This window comes from Sebastes umbrosus, chromosome 1 (genome assembly GCF_015220745.1).
Source record: "Sebastes umbrosus isolate fSebUmb1 chromosome 1, fSebUmb1.pri, whole genome shotgun sequence".
NCBI lineage: Eukaryota > Metazoa > Chordata > Actinopteri > Perciformes > Sebastidae > Sebastes > Sebastes umbrosus.
Genome location: NC_051269.1, coordinates 23,583,757 through 23,609,199, shown reverse-complemented (window position 1 = coordinate 23,609,199; position 25,443 = coordinate 23,583,757). Strand labels below are relative to the sequence as shown.

Here is a 25,443-nt window from a genome sequence, read left to right as displayed (position 1 = left end):
TACACACAAAGATGCACCCAATATCAACAGTGGGTCCTGTGCAACCTTCTTGTTCTTAGGACAGTGTGTGTTCGGTGATAAATAGATCAGCTGTAAGTGAAACAGACAAGGCTGATTGCTGCAAGATAGTGATTCACCCAGTGACACACACACACACACACACACACACACACACACAGCACCGACTTCACCATTTTAAAAACCATGTTGGGTGGTTTTACTGTTACGCGACACTGGGCTGACTGTTTGGGAGGTTAAAGCGATGTGTCGAATGATAAGAGGTGGGTCTGATTCTCCATGGAGAGCTCATCTGGCTCTGAGTGATGAGTAATGGTATTGAGTGGTATTGAGTGATGGTATTGTAGCAGAACAACTCTATAAACACTTGACAAATCTCTCTTTAAGGTATATTTTAAACAGATACAAAAATGTGTGATTAATTGCGATTAAATATTTCAATTGATTGACAGCCCTAAGGGAAAGTCAAAAAAGAGTGCAATGTCAGCTTCTTAATTTTATCTCAGGACAAGCTACAGTATGTTAGTAGCAGGAATAGAACAGAGCATTCTTCGGATTGTTATGCAGAAACTTTACACCAGAAAAAAAAGTTTTCTTTTTCTACAGAATAATAAGAACCAGTAGAGTCAAACCTCCAGTTCCCCCACAGATTCAGCACCAGGCTGTGATTCCTATGGTCTCTATTTATCTATATACTTCCTCTAACTCACACTTCAATTTTCTCCTGACACCCATCCTCTCCGTCCATCCTTGTACGGTTATTACTGCACCTTCTCTATATCTTCACCTTCTCCTCAAATATTTGCACCACCTTGTCTCTCTCCTCTCCTCCTGATCCCCTTTCTCACTTTCCTGTCCTGCTCTTCCTCCTCCTCCTCCTCCTCCTACCCTTCCTCCTCTTCCTTTAATAAATCTCTACCCACACTCCTCTCCTCTCATTTCCTGGGCTTGAATCCCATCTTCCTTCCTCCATCCTCCTCCTTGTCAAAAATCGTCTTAATCTTTCTCTCCCTAATCTCCCCCAATATTCTCGCCACCTTTTCATTTCCTCCTCTGCTCTCCTTCCTTCCTTCCTTCCTCCCCCCCGCCCCCCGTGTCCACCACCTCCTTTCCTGGAAACCTTGATTTACTACATTGTTATTCTCATCCGCCTGCCTTCCCTCTCTCCTCCCTCTTCCAGCCTCCTCGTAATCCCTCTCTCCTCCCGCATCACAGGTGAATCTCCCTTAGGGAGCGGGGAGCAGTGTGGCGAAAAGGGTTCTCCTCCTCTTCTCTTTCTTGGCCCACATATCCCCCTCCCCCCCACTAATGTGTTTTCTCTCTCCTGTGTTCCTCCCCTCCCCTACCTCTCTCCATTAACCTCCATCTTACCCCCCCCCCCCTCCTTCCCTCGTAACTCACCTCCACTCTGCTCACCACTTGCCTCCTCATTTCCTCTCCCTTGCATTATCCCCTCATCCTCATTCTCCCTTTCCTTACTTCCTGCCCACCCAACCCCCCAACCCCCCAACCCCACCCACCCTCTCCCACAAAAAAAAATAAAAAAAATCCCACAATTTCTCCCCTCCCTCCCTCCCTCCCTCCCTCCCTTCCCTCCCTCTTCCCTCCATCTCTGTCTGGACCCACAGAGCAGTGCGAGGATCAACATCTCCGAGGGCTCCTGTCCAGAGAGGATCATCACCATCACGGGGCAGACGGACTGTGTGTTCAGAGCCTTCACCATGATCACGTTCAAACTGGAGGAGGTAGATACCATGCACGCAAACACACACACACACACACGCACACACACACACCTCTGAGCTCCCAGTGGTGTTCCCGAGCTGCTCTGAGTGAAGTGCCTGACCTTTACTTCCTCTACAACATGACTGCTGTCTGCCACAGAGACATTTATTATATGTCCAATGTGGTTGTCTGACCTCACACACACTCAGACCAGCACATATGCTTTCAGGCACACACACACACACACACACATACACACACACACACCTACCTACAAGTGAGTGTCTCTCAAGGGAATTTGACCATGGATGTATACAAAGAGAACTGGATACAGCGTCGGAGACGGGCTCCTCGTTCATTCCTATGAGATTTGCTCAGTGGCGCATGAAGCCAAAATGGCTCTACTGCCGAGTGATAAAGTACCCGTCACATCCAGCGGTCTTTCGCATCCATTGGGCTCATAGAGCAGGCGCAGTAGCGTTTCCTTTAACTCCGCCTCACAGCCGTCGCTCCAGCCTCGGTCTGGGTCTCATTCACGTGAACAGAAGAAGGGAAATAACTCTGGATTCTGCTATTAGTGCATTTTATAGCTTTTAGGATGTACTGATTTAAATAAGGGCTATTCATTCAAGTGTTCGTACTGGGAACAAATGATCCGCCGCGTTACAGACGTCTCTTTCCCAATTTAAGTCTGTGGGAAAAAGTGTTTTCAGGGCCCAATGGCATCACATGACGGATACAGAAGTTGTAGTACCGCCATTTGGCCACTATGAAAATTTGCTTCAAAGCCTGACACTCTTCCTTGGGGCTTGAATTTGACACAAACACTTGGCCCTCCATCTGTCCAGCTCTATTTGCTTCTTAGTGGAGGGGAATTTTAGAGCGCTTTCACGAGCCAACAATTAATGCATTTTAATCAAACTCTTTGTTCGTTTGTGTAGTTGTGAGCTCAGCAATCCCTCGTGTTTATCAATGCGATTTGAATTCAGCACAGGTATGGCAGACTCCGCCACTAACAATGAAAAGTACAAGGTCATTACAGAATGTAAATACGTTTAATGCCTTTTGCTGAGAAATTGCCAACCATATAAAGTATCAAAAACAGGGTTCGATTTCATGAAAATGTTAAGGGATTATAACTCTACATATTGATAAAGTCGACACTGACTTAAAGCTTGCGACAAGACGTGTCAGTAAATTCAATATTTAATCAAAACAGAGATCTGATACAGGATGACAACCCTGATCTCCATTGGGAAAGGCTCATGCTTATTTTGTAGGAGAGAGGGTTGTGTGTTTGAATACTCTCCTTCTTCAGAGATATAACATCAATAGAAAAATGAGTTCTTGTTGATGCAAAGTGAGATCTAACAAGCAACTCCCTGCGTACAAAATCATGCTGCGCAGCCAAACATGGTTCAAACCCACATCCCACAAATATTAAATATCTCAAGAAAAGCTCAGTTTCTTTGGGAAATATGAAACATGATGCACATACATCTAGAACATTTCCATGTAATGGAATAAAGCAGCCATAAAAAAAAAAACATGGACTCTTGTATTTTAATATTTCACTCAGTGAAAACATCATATAGCTTTAGGGCTGAGACGATACACCTATCTCCAGATTTGATACTGCCATGATACTTGGGTGCCGATTTGATATTGCGATTTATTATGATTTTTGTTAACTTTTTTAAAACTACACCAAGGGAAAAAGTTGAATCATACACTTCTGGGGACTTTTACTTTGGAAAATATCTAAATTGATAAAGTACAATTGTTTGATTTTCAGCATGTATGTAGTCAGAGATATCCTTAAGTCAAATATATCAGTCATTATCAGGCATTATTTATTACATTTTTCCAGCAACCCAAAAATCTGAGAATAAAGACATGTAATGTTTTATACTTCTGGTGAATATAATCCAATCAATCTTATTTCCATATATGTATTTTTATATACAGTTCCCTTTGTTAACACCTTATTTTGAAAACCGGACGTAGTCACACGAGTATACTTCCGCTAACTTCCCCAAGTCCATCGCTAGCTCTCCCGTCAGCTCCGTTCTCTTTATACATCCATGGTCAGCTCCATCGGGGCCGTTTGAAAGCATTTAACATAAATGTCAGTATATGGGTGCTCTACAGTTGTAGCGTCGGCCGATTTGATCACGGAGATAAGGGTGACAGCCGGTTTGACCGCACGTTACGATACAATAACGTTTCCTGTCCATGACAGATTTAGCTTGCAGCTTTAGCCATGATGTCTAGCTCTGCTTTTCCTGGCAATGTGTGAAACCCAAAGTGTTTCCATACTTTACTGTATGTGTAGTGTTTACCAGTTTGGATTTAACATGTGAGGGTGCAGGTCGTATTCACGCAGACCCTCCGCTGCTTTGTGCTTTCTAGTTTCGACTGCTGCCGGCTGCGGTTTGTTTTGGTTGACGGATACGGAACGGATATGACGTCACATTACTCAGACTACAACAATAAAAGCAGTAACTTCCTTGTACCTCCGTATAGACTCAAATGAAGCAAATATATCGATACTGGCATTGTAAATCAATTGCTAAATTGTAAAAAAAAAAATGGTGATACATTGATGAATTAATTCTTCTATATAGCTTCAATGAAGAGCTGGAACAAACTGGTGGAGAATATACTGTATATATACAACAGTGACGTCTGGAATAACTGAAAAGCCTCTTGAGGGGAAGACTGTATGTTAATGGGTTAAAGAGAGATGGAAAGAAAAAAATCTAAATGAAATTTGAGGATTTTAGCGTGGCTCCATGTGGGCCGAACTGCACCAAAATGGTTCTGGCTGTGGAAAACTGGAGTGTCTTGTAGTAGTTTAAGAACATGTCACTTGCTGAGACATTAAATGCAGGCAGCTGGTATCTAAATCTTTGTGATCCTTATGGAAGAAAACCAAACGGAACTAATATGTGAGGAGGAGTGGACAGAGATTGAGCGAGTGGTAGATGGGTTGCTGAAAGGATTAAAAAATGCATATGTGAAATGAGGAAAGAGTGCGAGAGATGAAGGGAATAAGATGACGAGGGCAGATGGAAGAGAGAGTGAGGAGAAGGGTTTAAAGAAAGAGTCGCGAGGATGAGAAAGATAGAAAGAGATACAGAGATGAGGAAAGAGGAGGTGCTATGTAAAGATAATGAGATTGGAAAAGGAGAGATTATAAAGCAGAAGTAGGAAAACTGTGATCAAGGGATTAATTAGCGAGTGCAATCAGAGAGAGAGTGCAGCATCAATCTTAAGATTTACAAAGGTTCAAGTCCTTGTCCTGCTGAAGTGCAGCTGCTGTTATAGTATCATCTGGCTCCAGCGTCTCTCTATGGAGGACTGAAGCTGCCAAAATAAATAAATGAGTTAACATGTAGTAGTATAGTATACTAGTGGAGTATATTTAGTTTTTTGTTGGACAAAATTAGACATTTGAAGATGTCACAGTGAGTTTTAGGAAATTGTGATGGAATAGCCCAAACAATTTATCAAGAAAATAATGAGACAAATGGGAGAAGTGGATTGAGACAATCTAAGAAAATGAAGACAAATCAAAGGAATCTGAAAGGTGTAGATGGCAGAATGGCTGATGAACACATCTATCTAAATACACAAGGAGAATTACTGTCAAATGAGAGATGCCATTAAGGAAAGGAGAAAGAAAGGGATGATGAAAAGAAATGGCGCAGGAAATGTTGAAAAGACAAAACTAAACACGTGATATAGTTGGGGATGAATTAAGAGAGCGTTAGAACGAGGAGCAGAGAGGATTCAAGATAATGGGAGACAGATGGAGAGACCGAGGAAAAAAGAGAGAAAACATCAGAAGTTGTTGTCGTTTCACATCTTGTTCATCTCCCCTACAGTTTATTTTGAAATGCAATGAAATATAGATGGAAAAATACGGCTTTATTTATCCAAAGATACACACCGGGGACTGAAGCAGCAGCCAGCGATGTTCAAAATAACCCCTGAAGCATCTCTCTCACCCACAGCCACACACACACACACACATATCATACTGGTTATCAGCAGACGTACAACACACAAACAGAAAAACATATCTGCAGAAAACATACATGTCTGAAATCGTCAACTTTACCAGGATCAAGAAAAATCAGATTGTTCTCCACCCACAGCTTTTTGTCACCCTACAAAACATCTCACAGCTTAGCTTAGCACCTATAGCGTCATGAAACAATCTCTGGGACAGTGCTGCTGGCTGTCAATTACTGTGACGAGAACACAAGACAACATGAGATGAAAGCTTGTGTGTGAGGTTTCTGCATGACACGGTGATATAAATAAACATGTGCTGGGTGTTCGTACGGAGGAGAGTCATCTATTCTGATCACGTTCATCTGATGGGCAGCTCAGACAAGACAGGCGCTGCTATTTACATTTGAGATGCAACGAGGCCTGGAGTCCGTCGCAGCCTAATTGTTTGAACCAATCGTATTAAAACCAGGTGATTTAGACTGCCATTTATTACCTGAGTTAATTAAAGAGAACGGAAGAGAGAGAGTCTTAAAGAGTGAGTGGAAAGAGGGGGAGCAATACGGAGAGAGAGAGAGAAAGGGGCTTTAAGCTGCCAAAGGGGGGAAGATGGTATGTAATGAGAAACAGGGGAGAGGAAGTTAGGAAATAAAAGAAAGAAGCGAGGAAGAGCTGCTGAAGGGGAAAGACGGCATGCAATTAAAAAAAAGCGAGAGAGTCTTTTCTGACTAATGGACAATAAAGAAAAGGATTTTTAGGAGATGGAAGAATGGAGTAAAGTTGAAGGGTGGAGATGGGTGAGGTTAGAGAGAGGTGAAGCTTTGTGATGAAGACTTCTGCAGGCCAGCAGGGTGGAACAGCAGGATTTCAGCTAAAAACAGATTAAAACATGCTCCACAGGATGTTACTTCAACACCTTTTATAGGCAGTGCTTTGATTCACTGTGGGTCTCTGGAAAGGTTGAAGACAAAGAGCCATACACCAGAGTCTGGGCTTGGGAGCCAATGAATCCAAGATCCAAGTACCGGCTATGAATACGGATGTTTGCTCCCAGAATGACAGCTGTCAGAGGAGCCCCACTGTGCTCCGTTATGCTGAGCAGAGACACATTGTGCATCCAAAGCAGTGGTTCTCAACCTGTGATCAGGATTTGTCTGCTCTGAGGTCGTCAAAATTAAATTTGATCATGTATAACTAAAATAATAATATGACGCTTAATCGATCATTTTTATAAAAGTCTGTATATAAAACTATTTAAAAATATATATATATTTTAGGGCTGTCAAAGGCAACGCGATAATATCACGTTAACGCAAATTAGTTTTTGGCGCCGCTAATTTCTTTAACACATAAACGCAATTTGATCTTTCAGAGGTTGTAGCGGACTCAGAGTTACAGTGAAGATACTGGCATACTTATGAAACTAGAAAACCTAAAGAATCCATTGGTATCATGTCATACTAGCTTGTCAGAAAGGAGGCTAAATATCGCTCCAAATGTTTGATGAGGAATAACTTGCATGGTCTTTTTCAAAGGGGTCCCTTGACCTCTGACCTCAAGATATGTGAATGAAAATGGGTTCTATGGGTACCCACGGGTCCCCCTTTTACAGACATGCCCACTTTATGATAATCACATGCAGTTTTCAGGCAACTCATAGTCAAGTCAGCACACTGACACACTGACAGTTGTTCACTCTAGTCATGTTGCCATTCAATTGTCAAACGTTTCCATGAACTTCTTCTCGGTGGTCCGCTGGGAGCGAACACAGACACCACACTGCTGGACGCCCAGGCCGTATTGCTGGGCCCGCTGGAGGGAAGTGAGGCACGGGAGAACCAGAACCAGGACTATGAGGGTACAGACTGTCAGACCCTGTTGCAGTAAAATGAGCGGTTTTCTAAAGAGACTCTGGTGCTCAGAGACACCACCGCTTTTGTCCACGGGGATCGCCAAAATTAATACAAAATGAAAGTTCCTCGTAGTAGTTTTAAAGCTACAATTTGTAGGATTTGGCCTCATCTAGTGGTGAGGTTGCTGATTGAAACCAACTGAGTACCCCTCCACTCACTCCTCCCTTTCCAAGTCTGCGGTAACGTGAGCCGCCGAGTGCAAAACCACAGTAACGCCATTGGCCTCGCTCAGAGGCCATCCTTACCATAATAACAATAATTTAAGAGTAACGGACGTCAGCACGGTTTTGCACTCTGCGGCCTTGTAAATGGAAATGGAAATGTAAAAACCTGAAAGGCTCTCTCTAGAACCAGTGTTTGGTTTGTCCGTTCTGGGCTACCGTAGAAACATGGCGGACTCTGTGAAGAAGACCCTGTCCCTATATAGATATGAACGGCTCATTCTAAGCTAACAAAAAAACAACGATTCTTATTTTCAGATGATTTCACACTAAAGAAAACATAGTTATTCAAATCATATTCTGTTTCTGCTAATAGATCCCCCAAAATGTTACCCACTGTTCCTTTAATGCAGAGCTATTCAGCTGTAAATCAAACCTGAAGTGTGTCACTGTAAGTTCTATAACGAAGGGAAAAAATGTATTAGGATACATATTGGATGATAAAAAGTGGTCAGGACAGTCATCAGTGGAAGATTCATACTGAGAATATATGCAGCTCAGTACAGAAATGACAGAGACCGTCAGTGATGTGGAAGCATCAAAGACACACCAGCTTATATTCTCACATCCGGGAACATGATCAGACAGAACAAGGACAAGTGTGTATGCAAAGGTACGAATTGACAGATGAAACGGAGTAAAATTAAATGCACAGTAAAATGTTAGAATATTATATAGGTTATTATAATCGTCTTAAAATATTATGATGAAATTATCAGTCCCCAGAGGTGGATGTCTGACCGAGAGCACCATAAATGTCCCTCTCTCCATTGATACTGCTGCTCAGCAATATCTGAACAGCTTTTATTAAAGAAATACTAAGATGAATTCTTCTAATTGGCATTCTGTTAACACTAAATAACCAAATACAATCATATAACCTGCTTTTGAATATCATAAAATGCAAATATTACAAAACGACTTGCAGGTTTTCTTTCAATCTGTTTCCTTGGGTTAAACATTCTTATTTCAATGAAGCCATTTCGTGAGGAATGTTTGTTTGGATGCCCACTTTGAAATATTTGGAGGGTTTTGAGCATTCAGAATATATCTTATTATCCTGACATGTGAATGCTGCCTATTCATCAAATTACAAAGACCACAGCTGATAGTGAGAGAGAAAGAGAGGGATGTAAAGATACAGATGTAGGAACCGAGAGAAAGTCAAGGTCAGAGAGGGAGTCGGTGACAGAGAGAGAGAGAGAGAGAGCAAACAGAGACATTTGACCAGAGCAAATATAGTCTGTGATCTGCATTGTAATTAAAGGAATGACGGACAAGTTATCGGATCAATCAACGCTAACCTTTCACTGGCTGGAGCACCGACCGTACAGAGAGAGAGATAGAGGAGGGATTCTTCTGTTATTTTTGTGTGTTTCTTTTTTGTGCTATTGTGAGGTATTTTCCATCCGAGCTGCACAGTTTGTAGGCTACATTTTCTTTTTTTATGTGTATAAACAAGAAGTTTTAAAGGGTTACAGATAGAGAGACATATAAGGTACCTAGGCTATCCATCCACTAGTGTTTATGTATACTAATATGTGTGGTAATAGGAGCAACAAATTATATTACATGTCAGAAAGTAAAATCAATTAAAAAAAATAATGAAATTAAAAGTCAGCATATCGTTAAAAAACAAGTATCCCCAAATTATTTATTTTTTTTACAAACTTGAAGGATTAAGTTTTCATTTATGTGTTGACAAAAATTCTTCCACTTCTTAAACTAAATATACCACAAAAAGCACCACGTGATTTTTTGAAAAATGCAAGTTTAAAAGACGCCTGTTTTTCTCAGCTCATGAAAAGTTTCCGATATGGAGATACATGGTTTGCACAGGACGGTGACAATATCGGAAAAAAAAAGATGCATAAAGAATAAGCCAGCCTGACATTGTCAAAAGGTAAAAAAAATCAGCCACTTCTAAAGCTCACAAATGTTATTGTTCATGTGCTGAAAACAACAGTTCAACATTTTCCGGGTGTCACGTGTCCTTTTAAGTGTTAATCACATGAAAGAGTGAGTGAGGTAGCACACACAACGATAGTGTGAAAACAGAAGAGAGAAAGAAGAAGCAGTTATTACATGAATACCTTTCACTGCTTCTATTTTCATCCTGCACTTTGCCCTTTTCTTTCACTCTGCAGTCATGATATCTGTGTGTAGAAATGATAAAAGCCGTCTGTGCACTGAACTAGTCGCTGTCACTTGTTTTGAAAGTCAGGTTAAGGTTCATTGTTTTTTTTTGTATTTAAAAAATGTTATTTGTTCCCTATAAAAGTGTACATTAATTTCTATGGTTTCCTGTATTTGCTGATATTAATAGCTGATCAAATAAGCTGTTCCCTAGCAACGCATTTCGAGTGAGAAGGTTTATATATGATAGCTTCCTCAATTACAAGGTGTTTTTATTAATAACATCAGTGAGTCTAATTGATGGAAGACGTAAGCTTCCAAAATAAAAACTAAATAATGAAATTACTTGATAAATAATAATAATTTTATTATTATATTTAAATATGCCATTATATTTATCAAAAATAATAATAAAAACAAATGTAAGCATTAATTAATTGGAAAAAATGTGACATAAATTGATAATTCTTTATAATTTGCTTCTTTATTTATTTATTTTGGTATTAATCCTCATGTTTATTTACTTTCCCTTTTATTTGCTATTCATTTTAAATGTATATATATTTATATATTTATTTATGCATTCATTTATTTACATGTTTCTGTATTATTTTTCCCCAAATAAGGGTAGAAAGGCAAAGGGAAAATAATAAATAAATAAATGAATGAAGAAAAATAAATGAACGGGAAAATTAAATAGGAAAGTAATTAAATAGGGGAATTAATGCAAAGGCAAATGAATAAAGAAGCAAATTAAATCAGAATTATCAATTAGTTAGGTCATTGTCTTTTGTTCACTTACACCTTCTGTCATGCATATCCAATGTGCCACATAAGCAAACATGATAAATGCTATTTGCTTAATATGAACCGTGGTTTGTTTTCCTAAAATACCTCCAGCACATATTTTACTGGGCTAATTCCTCTGATCACACCAGCAGATGCTACCTATTAAACTAAACTACAAAGTGGGGCAGAACTGGGCACAGATCCTTCAGGCAGACTGAATCACATGAGGGGAAATACCTTGAGTGCTTTTAAAGCTTGTCAGTGTAAATCCATCTCTCTCTCTCTCTCTCTTTCTCTCTCTCTCTCTCTCTCTCTCTCAGGACCTGACAGCCTTGGTAGCCAACGGCACAGTGACCAGCAAGCCTCCAGTCACACTGCGGTTGGTCATCCCAGCCAGTCAGTGTGGCTCTCTCATCGGCAAGGGCGGGTCTAAGATCAAGGAGATCAGAGAGGTGAGTGCCTGCAAAGACGGCAGTACATTATATATTTATTATATAGTCTTGTTTACAAATCATCACTGAATCAAACATACAGGTGATGAACATCCAGCCAGCAGACAGGAAGAATCATAAATGATCACTGATGAGTTCCCATATTTAGACATTTCATGACAAATATCTCACTAGATGCCTGTAAGACTGAAACCTTGTGGAATGAATCATAAATGACCCTGGAAAAAAAACAGTTTTCACGAGTTATCTTTTTGATATTTAAAATACACGGACTGAAGAATAATAAGAAAAGAAACGCAGCATGAAATGAGACCTTGGGAATCTCACAAAGGCTGCCACTCTGTCACATCTGCTACTTAAAGTGTGAGTAAAGCAAAAAAATAAACATGTGTTCTGAGTTTGTCACACCTCGGAAAAATGTGTGATTAACCACCCAGCCAAATTTGAATGATTAAAAATTAATTAATTGCAAATTAATCAAACATTTTTTATCTGTTGAAACGTAACTTAAAGGGAGATTTGTCAAGTATTTAATACTCTTATCCACATCTCAGACCAAACTGATGAAATTGTGAAAGGGAAACAAGTCATTTCGCGGGGGTTGTGACGCTCAAACAATGTATCCACTGTTTTACAGCCGTACTCACCGCAGAGCCTATGATGTAAACATAAGTTTAACTAACTTGGTTGTGATTGGCCAGTGAGACAAAAGCTAAATCCTGAACACAAAAACGGAGAAAAGCAGTTTTACGGTCTAACTCAATTCAATATATAGTATACAATACTGTATAGTTTACTATATGGTTTAACTTTACCTGGACTTTAACATTCAGCTGAATGTCATCGCCATCATATCATCGCCTTTATATACTTGTTTCCATAGCAACATGAGTCAACTAACTGAGGTCTGAAGAAGCCAAATATTAAGTGAATAAATTCCAGATGCAGAATTATTTCAAGGCTCCGGGCTACGTGCTAAACAGTAAACACCATAAAATTACGATTTTAAATTCACCCTGATTCACGTTGGTGGGCTGTCTTCACTTCATCGTGTCTATTAATACACAATCTGACACATGACCTTATGAATTATGAACAAAACCACACATTTCTTACAGCTCATAATACCTGTCAGACCTCTCCTCCTCACACCGACTCTCTGTGGTTGATCAACTGACAGCATGTTTTCTGCTCAGCTTGGCTCAACATGCATTGTAGTTTTAGGAGGATAGGTAATCACCGCTCTTTCTGTGTTTATGTGTGTGTGTGTGTGTGTGTGCGCAGACGACAGGTGCCCAGGTGCAGGTGGCAGGTGACCTCCTTCCCAACTCCACAGAGAGAGAGGTGACGATATCAGGGAGCCAGGACGCCATCATCCAGTGTGTTAAACTCATCTGCACTGTAATCCTAGAGGTACGTATCCATGAGGGGGCAGCCGAGGGCAATGTGTGTTTGTGTGTTTGTCCAATCTCACGGACGCAGATCTTCAGCTCATCACAGCTTGGTCTCCTAAATATTACACAGCGGAACTGCATTGTCAGTTACATTTTGAGGAAAACATATTGTTTACCAGATTACGTTTGTTTTTGACGCATCACAAATGTGTTTTTAATTCAAGTCTGCGTTAAATCCGTGTAGGGAGGAGGTCGCTCTTAGCGTCCCATGTGTGAAACCACAAGTTGACTTATTTCAACGTTACGGTAAACGTTATGTACGTAACTTAAGTTAAAGCAGCAGGCAGCTATACCTACGGAAGGTAAATGCACTGTAATTCATATATCCCATGAAAGGAATTTGTATGTAATCCAAGTAATTGTGAACAAAGAAGTATGAAGAGCGAAAAACGCGGTGGATGGAGGAAGTCGGGTTGGATGGATGGATGGATGGATGGGACAAAAAACACAGGACTTTCACCAAGGAGTCGTTCGTGTCCCGTGTGAAACCAGAAGTCAACGTAGATTTTTGTGTCACGTAACTTCCGTGCCAATGTTACGGCACTTCTGGCGTAACTTTAACTTAAACCACGATCCTTTTCTAAAAAGTAGTTTTCGTCACGTAACTTCTACTACTTCTAACCTGACTTTCTACGCCACTTCTGCTGTTGCAGAAATTGACGCTGGACTTTTGTAGGAAAACGCACGAAAAATGAGGAATAACTTTTCGTAACATATCATAGGTACCGTTATATGAGAATACGTTGGTTTAAAACTGTGACCGCAATCCGGGTGAAAATATGTTTCCCTCGAAACTTGATTGAGAATGCAGTTTAGTTGTATGGGAACGTAATTTTTAGGAGACCGGGTTGCTCATCAGTATCTTCAATCTAGCTTTAAAACTGAGCCCGCTACAACCTAAAAATTGCAATGCATTAAAGAAATGAATGGCATTAAAGCGAATTTGTGTTATTATCGCTTTAACTTTGGCAACCTTACTTATATTATTACATCGCTGTTACAGACATGCAAAATTCAGTGACACAAATATGAGCTTCATTCCTCCCTGATGCATCATTTTTGTGATAACACCCAACGACTAACAAGACACAAAGCTCTCTCTTTGATGCAACCTGATGCTAATTTGAAGACGAAGCTGTGAGCACAGGTGATTATTTTACAATTTTATATAGAATTAATATAAAAAATGAATAAAAAAAACATAATTTTGCTCTGTGATGATGTCTACCTGTCTGCTCTCAATTAACATCCCATAAAAGTGTTTTTATGAGATACCATCCACCTTTCCAATAATCTTCAAAATGGAAACACTGAAATCTATAATTCATGATTGTATTATAATTAATCAGAGGCAGCAGTCATTACGATGAGCTACGTCCTGGAGATTAGAAGCAGAAACAGTGAAATCAAAGGCTGCGGGAGCTCATTGCTATTCCAGGCACCTTAATCTGGGATAAGAGAGGAGGAGTAAAAGAAATAAAAACTGCTGACCTAAGCTTAACTCGTTCACTTTCAAGTGCTGCTGCAACCGAAGAGTTTACTCTGTCGATGTGAAGTTCTATCCCTCCATTCACACCTTCTGTTAGATCTTAAATGAGAAATCGTTTGATCTACTTTTGCCCTCCGATGGTGGCAAGTTTTCTCTCTGCCTTCCACCCAGCATGCTGGAATATGATACTCACTGACCCTAGAGCAGATAAATGAATGAAGAATGTATTTGTCACTGTCCACGCGCAGTAAGCTCCCTTTACAAAAAATGAATTTCTCTCAACTTTGGTCCTCAAAGAGAAAGAAAACTCATTGACCGTCACTTTTTATTTTAGTTTCATGCCCTTACAATATATCAAAGCACTGCAAATAGGTACAGTTCAAAAACAAGTGCTCTTTACACAATAATAACGTGGAAGCGCTTTACTCCATGGAGACTTATCCTAACACTAACCAAAAGCACGACATGTCTAAACCCTACCCTAACCCTCACTTTAAACCTGCAGTAGGTAGAATGTCTTCTGCATCATTTGGCAAAAAATCCATAATAACCTTTCAGCATATTGTAATTCAAGTGTTCTGAGAGAAAATTAGACTTCTGCACCTCCTCATGGCTCTGTTTTCAGGCTTTAGAAAATCTAGACCCTGATGGAAGACTTTGGCCAATCACAGGTCATTTCAGAGAGAGAGCGTTCCTATTGGCTGTTCATTTAATGGAGGCAGCTGTCAATCACTCACAAACTCTGATCAAACGGTCAAACTAGGCAGCGCTGATCAAATATGAATCAATATTCTGTTACTGTAATGACTATTTCTCGCCTCAAATGTTTTCAGAAACATCTTGTAGTGAACTGTTTAGCTGTAAAATGAGAAAGTTTTGCTCCGGCTGGTTGGCAGTGCTTGGTATTTCCTCAATTGATCTCAACATGGCTGCCGAGTCACAAACTTTCACACATTTGACAGTGTGTTACTGTGACTAGCTAGCTATCCATACCCCTTGTAAGCAAAATGACCAAAATGCATGCCCCTTGTTAACCGGCCAACCCCCCCTGTCCATCGCATAGTAGCAGAGAGAGTGCAGGGGCAGAGGGGTTGTTTAGTTGAATATGTTAGTGTAGTCTGTCTGAAGCATTGATCCTTCATCTGACTGAGGTTTGTGCAAGTTAGAATCTATGGCCCCGAATATATAATATCAGTAGCCTCGCTGTGCTGTGTATTGATAAATCCATGGTGCTGAAGTAGTAGACAGATTTGTAATTTCAACATTTTCTGTGTCCCACCCTTCTTTCAGTTTTGTCTTGGATCTACTATTCTCTAAGCTTTATAAATAGGGGGTGTTATTAAAAAAATCCAGTCAATTTATGACAGTTTCTAGCAGACAACAACAACGCTGACACATGCACAGAGGGGATATGACGCTATTGACAGGCGACCAAATGAAACGCACCGTTACCTTGAATATAAGTGCAGATTTCTTTGGGTTTGAAAATTGGGATATTCGGGATAATGTAAGTACACAACCCAACAAAATATATAACTTAGGTCTAGTCATGTTTAGACATTCTAATGCGGAAATGATATATATTATGCCTTTAACTTGTCTGGTGAGTCTAGCCTGCTTTCACCAAATGGTGTATGAATGACAGTATTTTGTGTGCAATAACAACACCGTTGTTGCTTTTGGCGTGTCGTGTACGCAATGCAAACACATCCATGTAAATATGCTACGCTCAGAGCTCGTGATGTAGAATAGAAAATGGGAAAGACTGCATGTTGGGTGGGAGGGGAGGTGGATGGGTGCAACAAATGTCATATGTTTTCCTTAGTTCTGTTCCGTTTTTTACATACATACTTTAAGCCCAACCATGATGTTTTTCCTAAACCTAGCTGCGACAGATTCCGTAATTTTGTTGCCTAAACATAACCGTGACCGGTTCACGGTAACGACGGGGCGTGAAATGACACGGCAAAAGCCGTTTCACAACATTAAGCCTGTGGTGTGTAAACGACACGTGAAAAGCCTACAATTTTTTATCATGACACGCAGAAATGTTGTGCTATTTACGCCTTTCCGTGAGATGAGGTTGAGTGACTCGCAAAAGGTTGATACTGAACAAGTTTCATGTACTGTTCATTGACGAAGTATTTCATTTGTTTTCTGCAAAACATATCCAATCTTCAAATACGATATTTGCTCATAGTGACTACAGCATAGTTAAACTTGTTTTGGTTATGTTTAGGTGTTGGCAGCACTTGGTTAAAGTTAGGAAAAGATCATGGTCTTGCTTAAAAACCGAAAAAAGTCTGCAGGGACTTGAAGCACAAGACTTTATTAGCATTTATTAGCACTAACTTTAACCATAGTGCTTTTGTTGCGTAAACCTGACCACACGCAGGATGTGAACCCCGGTCTCTGAACTCTGCGCGCCCATCATCCACCACCTCCTCGTCCCTACGACCTCTGTGTGGTACATACATGTAGCAATTCATTCACTTGAAACAAACACTGTCTGTGGACGTAATCCAGGCAACAATTAAGCTTCTCACCACAATTAAATTGGGAGAACAAATTGTACAAACATAATTCAAGGAGACAAGGTCGAACACACTCATACTGTTTATTTAATAAGTGAGTGTGTTTTGCCGAATATGACGATATATATTTAAATTAAGCACTGAAAGGTCACCATTAAAACATCATCAATCATCAGCTGAAACAGTAAAAGTATCAGATTTCACTCTGTTGCTGTAGTCTGAACCAGCACTTAATGAACTGCTATGTTGCAATAAAACCACTCAGCTCGAAAAGCAACGATTTCCCTCATTTCAACCACACGAGCAATTCAGACAAACACAGCAACAATTTTATGACCCAGTGCAACAATAAGACAATGAAATCATGTTGCACCGTATTGGTAGTATCTTTGATGTCTCGCTGTTGCATCACATGGGAAACAAAAAGTTGTTGTGTGAGACATCAGCTGACAGTTAGCAATGCAGCGTCAATGACATCACAATACTGAGAGAGATGGGGTGCGATAAAACAGCTGAAAATTAAAATAAAAAAAAAAGAAAAATAGAGCATGGCTGATTTCCCACTGCAGAAATATTTAACCCTTTGTGCATGACATGAATAAAGTTTTCTATCACCTATTAAACAGTGAACATGTGGCTCTTTGGAATGGGTCTCCTCTGGATCTAATAGCATTGGCACATCCTGTTTTGTATTACACAGATCTGTATATATTATTATACTGTCTGTATATGGTTGTAATACTGTGTGTTTACATGTTTTTATTTACTTAAATTGTTTACCTAAAGAATCCTGCAAGCACTTTTACTACTGATATAGGCAAATGTTCATTCTAGGGCTATCAAAGTTAACGCCATAATAACACAATTTGTTTTAATGCCACTAATTTATTTAATGCATTAACGGGCTCAGTTTTAAAGCTAGAGTGAAGATACTAGAAAACCTAAGGAATCAATTTGTACCAACCATGTCATACTAGCTTGTTGGGAAGGAGGTTAAATAATGCTCCAAACTTAACACTAAATTTTGGCGAGGAAAAACTGGCATATTTTAATCGATTGACAGCGATAGTTAATTCCTTTGCTCAGATTGCACAAAATGTAGTTCTATGATGTTGGACGTAACAGCGACTGTGATAAATACACTGCAGATCCAACTGTTCTGATTGCATTAAAAAAAAGTTGGTGTGTTCTTTATACTATGACAGTTTTCATTGAATTAAATCTATCTTAATATATATTGAACCGTAACCCCTGTATCATGATACGTATCGTTTCGCCAGATTCTTGCCAATACACAGCCCTAGTCGTAAGATAAGTCTCTGGTTACCAACCGCGACAGCGATGCTGGTATTGTTTCCACCTTGTGAGTCTGTGTGTGTGTCATCATGGCAAAATGTGGTCCTGGAGACACCTACTGTAGCGGAAACTACCACAGAGGAGGTTTAGAGTATATCTGTCTGTCTGTCTGTCTGTGGACAGATTTTGTCACAGCGCTAGCGTCGCAACCGTGCCAGAAGCAGTCACAAAACTTTACAGGTGTGTAGTTAAGATCAAAATTTGTAATTTTTAATACAAACAAGTACGGTGACCGCAATGATACAACATAAGCAAACAAACAGACAGAACAAATAAATTAAAAAAAACAGGACAAATACAAAACAAAGAGAGGGAGGGCGGGGGGTACAGATTATTACCACAAAGATTCAATAATATAAAATCTGTTCAAGCTCTTTCAAGACAGTATATATAAAGTTCCAGGGATTATCAAATCCATTAGGCGTATCATCATCATCATCATCATTATCTTGGAGAACTAGTGCAGCCTGTTCCATTGATAGCAAGTTCATAAAGTCATTGTGTCCGTTCTCCTGGCTAAAACAGTTTGGTTTACGTTGTTTCCAGTTCTTTGCAATAATTTGCTTGGCTGCTAGGAATGCCAGGGCTATAATACTGTAAACAATTTTGGTTGTTCAATGGCCATTTTAACAACTAATATACAAGTTACCGGACAAGGTTTGATATCTACATGAAGAAAACATGACAGGGTTTCAGCAATCTCCGACCAAAACCGAGGACAGTACCACAACAGCTGCTCTTGTTGTTTCTGCTCTTGAAACTTTATCATCCATACAGTGAATTCTGAAGTACAGCTGCAGGCAAAACTGTGTCTCCCACAATGTTTTTGTTGGTTGAATAGAAAGCTGCAAGAAAACACAATTACTGTGTGATAATGAGTCCCCAGAAACAACAAAACATTCAAATAAATACTACTAAGCCTCCTTTTTAGCACAACTACTGGTGTTGGAGGTGACTCATTACTTTTTATGCACCAACTAAAAATAAGTATAATGACTCCAGGGAGAGAGTGTGACGTCACTGTTTTACGACAAGTAGAAACTGTAATGATAGTAGTTTTACTGACAAATATTAGAATTTGAAACACATTTGATAGCAACAATTTTTATATACAGGTTTTATTAGTGTAGGTCAATAACTTTAAACACATCAAGTTATGTATGTTGTTGCCAAAACTAATGAATAGCTCAATCTCATAATGATATTTACCAATATACCTTACAGTCGATCATGTACATTTAATTACGGGAAGCCAAAATTGTGATCACGATTAATATTAAATTAATTGTGCAGCCCTAATGCAGACAAAACATTTAATAAATACAATGTAAGCATTTTCCCTCACTTTTTAAAAATCTTGACTTTGAATACTAATAAAAGTTTGATTTTTCATGTGATCTAAAAATTGTTGTACTATTAGATACCTGCCCAAAATATGTCCATACCAGATTTAAAGACTTTATACCAATCAGAACAAATATTGTGGCATTTTTGCTACTCATACTAAGTGTAGTCTTTGGACGCAAATGGATTTATTAAGCTCAATGTCATCAATCGCTCCCTATACATCGCTCACAGATTAGTCCACAGTAGGAACTGTAGGAGTCATTTCCTAAGTTAAGAAAACTGAAAACATCTTTGCTCCTAGTCCTCAATGTAGGACAAAACATGAGCTATTACTCACAATTTCCTACCCGGACACGCTTGATAAACACTGGCCCTGATTCCTCCTCATTTCTCACTTTTTTTTCTGTTTCTTTTTCCCTTTCCAATCCTCCTCTATCCCTCCATCTCTTTAGTCTCCGCCGAAGGGAGCCACTATTCCATACCGACCCAGCCCGTCCCCGGGAACTGTGCTGCTGGCAGGAAACCAGGTAAGACCAGATGACCATTAACTTAGGAGTCTTCCAGGAAATCATTTGGCATCAACACAGAACAAAACAAAGGTTACGATATTGTAACCCTAGTTCTCTAAGCACAGGCGGAGCGATTTGAGGAGAGTTTTACATATAGAGTCTAGTAGAGGGAGGAGCCTGTGTGAGTTTTGCTATATTATTATACTTAGGCTATGCATCTTCTATAGTAGGTTTATAATACTTCAATAATATTCCAACTGGAACATTATAGGGTTAAGGTGGTGTGTTCAGTGTTAATAGTTGAAGTGCTTTCCTGTGTTATGTGTAGCCTATAGTAGGGTAGCAGTCAGGTCCTGCATATTATGCAGCAGGATAAAGAGACACATTCTGAAGGGCTCCTCCAAGATTATTTTAAGTTTTTTTACTTAAAACTATGCAATTTGGACCATTATTATTACTAGTTAAATTATTATTTTCATTATTTATCACAGCCTTTGTCTGAAAATGTAATTCTTCTGGAAATGTTTGCTCTAAAAGAGCAGATTCAGAAAACCTTTATATAATGTTTCGTTAATTATATTTGCTCACAAATAAAACTGACGAATAGTTCACCAATTATTTCACAAAAAGGACGTTTACATTGTATTGATAAATTACAGCATCGTCGTTCTCGTTGTTTACATATTCTTTGAACCTTTAGCGAGCGACGTGTTGGAGACCCCGCACCAAGGAGTAAGCAAGGCACCATGTGCCGGTTGAGTACCGGCCCACTTCGAGCACTGGTTAGAACATAAAATATAGCATCACAATGGGTTAGAGTTAAAAGATAAATCAGCAACAAAATGGCAAATGAATGATGGATGAAGTAAACAGACTCATGCAGGAGCTGGGGAGGTATTTAGTGATTAAAGGAAGGGGAGGTGAGGGGGGGTTTAAGAGAGTGTGATAGTTAAGTGGAAGAATAAAGGGAAAGATGGATGGAGGCATGAAAAATCTGTTTTATAGACAATGGGAGGAAGTACAGATGAGAGGAGGAGGAGGAGAGGAAGGGATGGTGGGAAGACGGATAGATGGAGGGAAGAAGAAATGATGGATGGATGGATGAAGGGGGGGATTGAGGTGACGATGGAGGAATGGATGGATGAATGAGCCGATACATAATTTATTGTCAGAGAATTTGCTTTGGTTTGCAATTTGAATGTTATAGAAAATACCCACTTGGTTGCTTTAGCTTTTATTAACACGCACACACACACACACACACACACACACACACACACACACACACACACACACACACACTTAACCGTCTGTTTCATAGGTCATGCATTGTGAATGGCAGCTCCTGTTCCCAGCCATCCAATAGGACACAAATGAGACTTTTTTCATGTTTATTCATTACAAATCAGGACTATTCATCAGAAAGATGTGTGCATGGATGCTAGAGAAGTAATGGTGTGTGTGTGTGTGTGTGTGTGTGTGTGTGTTCACCAGCTATAATATTATGATCATCTTCAGCATGAATATACTCTGACTCGAATGAATACGGCTGAATATCCGAGTCAGCCAAAACACTGTAAAATATATCCTCGTCCATAACATCCTCTGCACGCATATTATGGGATGCCATTTTGAAACTTTGCAATACAAACGAAGAGAACAAGGTCGTTCTGTTTTTGAGCTGCATCTAGAGCGCCCCCCCCCCTGGCAACCCAGAGAAATACAAACTGAAATAGCCTGTCGTTCTTCCTACCACCAACTACGTCATTGTCACGTCAAATGACGGTGCTGGCAACCCGTTCTCACTCCAAACTCGTCAAATACCGACGTTTGGTAAGTGCCCCTTGGCATCGGAGAGCGACGCACGAGTACCCTTTAGCAACAGTACGCGACACGTCAGTCGTAAGTCACGTGACTCGTTAGTATCGTTAGTACTATGAGTCACGTGAGTCCTTAGCCACTCGGTAGTCATGTGAGCCATTAGTCAGTGAAATTAACGTCAACCACGACCATTTCCTAACCCTAACTAAGTGGTTTTGTTGCCTAAACCTAACTTCCGGTGAAAACTGAATTTGAAAGGACACTATACATGTAACAAGCCTACAGTATATTGACATGTCGTCTCTGACGCGCCCAAAAGTAACGCAAGAGGGTTACCCCATGCGTCGGTGTCCGATGCCGAGGGGCACTGACCAAGCGGCGTTATTTGACGAGTTGGGAGTGGGAATGTGTTGAGTGACCAGGTGCCAGATCTTATCCAAGAGGAAACTATGAAAATTGCGGACACGGCGCCGAATATAGCGAGGCGAAACGGCAAGCGGACAAAGCTCGTTCCAAAACGAGAGTGAATCTGTGGCTGGTTTTCACCTGCTGGCGAGCACCCAAATCCTTGTTGAGCCAGGGAGGAGGGGCCAACTTTGAATGTTTACAAACTGACAAATCCTTCTCATTGTGCCTTTAAATAGATATTTTACTCACACAATTCTTGGTCATCTTCTGAATCTACCAGAAAAGGAATTTTAAACTAAGAGTAACTTAACACCTCCAGTGGTTTAACTTCTTACCTTGCTGCAGAGATGTACAGGTGAACCCCAGGACCCCATGACATCACTGTGGAGTGTGGTTCGAGGTGAAACAGACTTGACTTTTGCAACCAGAGGGCAGAAAAACACTCATCAGCTTGGTGTTGCATTACTCTTTAAGCTCAACAGGAATAGTGACTTAATTTATATCATGCTAAATAGCTACTGATATTCTGCTTCCCTTGATATTGTTAAGTGGTTCTGAGACCATATGTATATAAAAATGGACGACATGACAGCTCCCCAAAAGTAAAGCAAAAACATCTTGATTACCACCTGGTGGCTGGCTTCAGTATAGCTCATAAACCCCGCCCCCTCCATGTTAGCGGATGGGACACGGACCAAACTGAAAAATCAAAGGACATGTGAAATACTTTTTTCCCAAAGATGGTTTCTGTCATTTTAGGTGGTTGTTATCGCGCTGATGTTTGTTCAAGTGTTAATTTTTCTGATAAGTTTGGTTTTAATTAGTTATTTGATGCTATAAAAATGGGGTGAGACGTCATGATTCACAGCTGCTCTGAGTAAAGTAGTTCTCTGAGTAAAGTAGTTGCTCAGCCGGAGGTTCGGTTATCGTACGAGAGGAGATGTAACTTAAACTTTCCATAACTGTCACTAGTCTGTTTAATAGAACATGTGTCAATTAATCATAAATGTAGCTATACAGATATCATGGTTAGTTGTTGTGTCTTTCTAGCCAAACAGCTACCGTGGTGCTAACGTAGCAGCTGGGTGGCTCACGATAGCAGGCTGCAGCCGTGCTCGACTCATGATTGGCTCGGGCGGTGGGTGGCTCGGGTGTGTGTGTTGGACCTCGATACCGCGGCTCCAGCCCCCCGATCACTACTGCGCAGACACCAAATGACTTAAAAATCTCAAGACGGCAGCTCCCTTATCTGGATATTTTGGCTTCCCCTTTGTACATTGGGAGGAAGTGGAGATGCGTCGCCCATCTATATATACAGTCCACGTTTGAGAGTTAAATTGGGATTGAAACCAATCTGCTGACCTGTATTAACCCCAATAAAAAGTATTACAATACCAAAGTTTCATTCATCAACAATTGTTCCCTGTAGGTTTTTCAAAGTACCTTGAGCTCTGAAAAGTTTTCATGTAAGGAAACTGGGATGATGCTTAATTGGTTGAATCTTGCTGTGTGCACTCAGCCTCAGCGGTGCATCGGAGCTCAGCAGTATGCAGGTTGTCATTTGGTCAGTTTGAGCTGCGGATGATTTTTTCCCTTAGAGAGTGGCACAACTGAGATCTGTCTGTACTTCGTCACACATCATTGGACTGTAACAGAGATTGCCGGTGGATGTCTCTGCAGTGTTGTCTGGGGTGTTTGGTTTATTTGTGGATGAATACTGTGAGGTGTCAATATAGTCACTGGGAGATTCAATAAAACAAGGTCACTTTTAACTTCATGGTATAGTCTGCGTGTGTGTGTGTGCTGCTTATTCCTTATTCCCAAGATGGCCGCAGAGCCCTCAGGAAGTGTTTGGGCTAACACCACGCTGCACTAGTGCCACCACACCTTTTTTTCAGTTACTGTGTGTGCAAGTTGCTGTGTGACAACTACATTTCCCCCCAGGGATCAATAAACTACTCATTCAATTCTGTTCTGTTCTCGCTCATCTTCTCATCTGCCAATAAAATTAATAGGAAACGAAATTAACTTCTTATCTTTTTTGGATTATTGGGTGTTTATTTATGCTGCCCCGTAATACGAAAAAAGCTGTAACATCAAGAGCAGCAAAAATGGAAAAAAATGATTGTCAGTGAAGGGATGAAATAACTCAGTTAATTAGTTCAACCAAGAGCTGTAATCAGGAGGGCATGCGGACTGACAGGTAACTCATTAATAGGACAGATTTGGTGATGCCATCCTGCATTATCAGCACTCAACGTATCCTCATACAACGGTTCGTATGACATCTTACGAAAAGTTATTACTCATTTTTTGTGTTTTCCTACGAATGTCCAGCGTCAATTTCCACTCCATTCTTTTCAAAATAATCTTCTGTCTTCACGGGAAACAATTTAGTTAGGATTAGTCAATAAAACTACTTAGTTAGGTTCAGGAAAAGATCGACTTGGTTAGGATTAGGCAACAAAACCACTTAGTTAGGATTAGCTAACTTGTGCGTAACCTAAGTTATGTAACAAACGTACTTGTTTGAACCCAAACCAAGATCCTTTCCTAAACCTAACAAAGTACTTTTGGCGCCTAAAAGTGTTCGTGAGGGGTGGCACAGTGGAGCAGTGGTCGCCTCACAGCAAGAGGGTTCCTGGTTTGAACCCGGCTCGGGGCCCCTCTGTGTGGAGTTTGCATGTTCTCCCCATGTTAGCTGCATTTCCTCCGGGTTCTCCGGCTTCCTCCCACAGTCTAAAGACATGCAGGTTAGGTTCATTGTTGACACCCGTAGGTGTGAACGTGAGCGTGAATGGTTGTCTGTCTCTATGTGTCAGCCCTGTGATAGTCTGGCGACCTGTCCAGGGTGTACCCCGTCTCTCGCCCAATGTCAGCTGGGATTGACTCCAAACCACCTGTGACCCTGAGCAGGATAAGTGGTTACAGATAATGAATGGCTGGATGGAAGTTTTTGGTGCATAAACCTATCCATACTGCAACCGTTTCAAGGGTGTGTCATGTAGTAGGCGTGTACTGTAGTACAGTGGACCCGCAGATAAACCTACTTGCATCCATCCACCCCAACCTCCTCCCTTTGTCGCTCTTTATACTACGTCACCTGACTTCCTCCTGTACGCCGTCAATTGCTATGGCTACTAGAGGTTGCGGCGTAACAATAAATATGGGTAGTAATAAGCTGCTTGCACAGACGACTATCGGGACGTTTTTGGGAGGAAAACGGTCTGTTTAAGACGGTAGATATGTGA

General features: G+C 40.4%; 1 protein-coding gene across 4 annotated transcripts in view; it reads left to right on the top strand.

Annotated features, from left to right (window-relative positions):
- The window catches only part of pcbp4 (poly(rC) binding protein 4), a 165,932-nt gene that overhangs the window by 104,390 nt on the left and 36,099 nt on the right, over positions 1-25,443 (top strand). For all 4 annotated transcript variants that reach the window (XM_037772960.1, XM_037772950.1, XM_037772967.1 and 1 more), the window contains exons 6-9: positions 1,647-1,763; positions 11,143-11,274; positions 12,559-12,687; positions 19,907-19,981. In XM_037772960.1, coding sequence (XP_037628888.1) covers positions 1,647-1,763; positions 11,143-11,274; positions 12,559-12,687; positions 19,907-19,981 — 453 coding nt within the window. The remainder of the gene's footprint in view (positions 1-1,646; positions 1,764-11,142; positions 11,275-12,558; positions 12,688-19,906; positions 19,982-25,443) is intronic.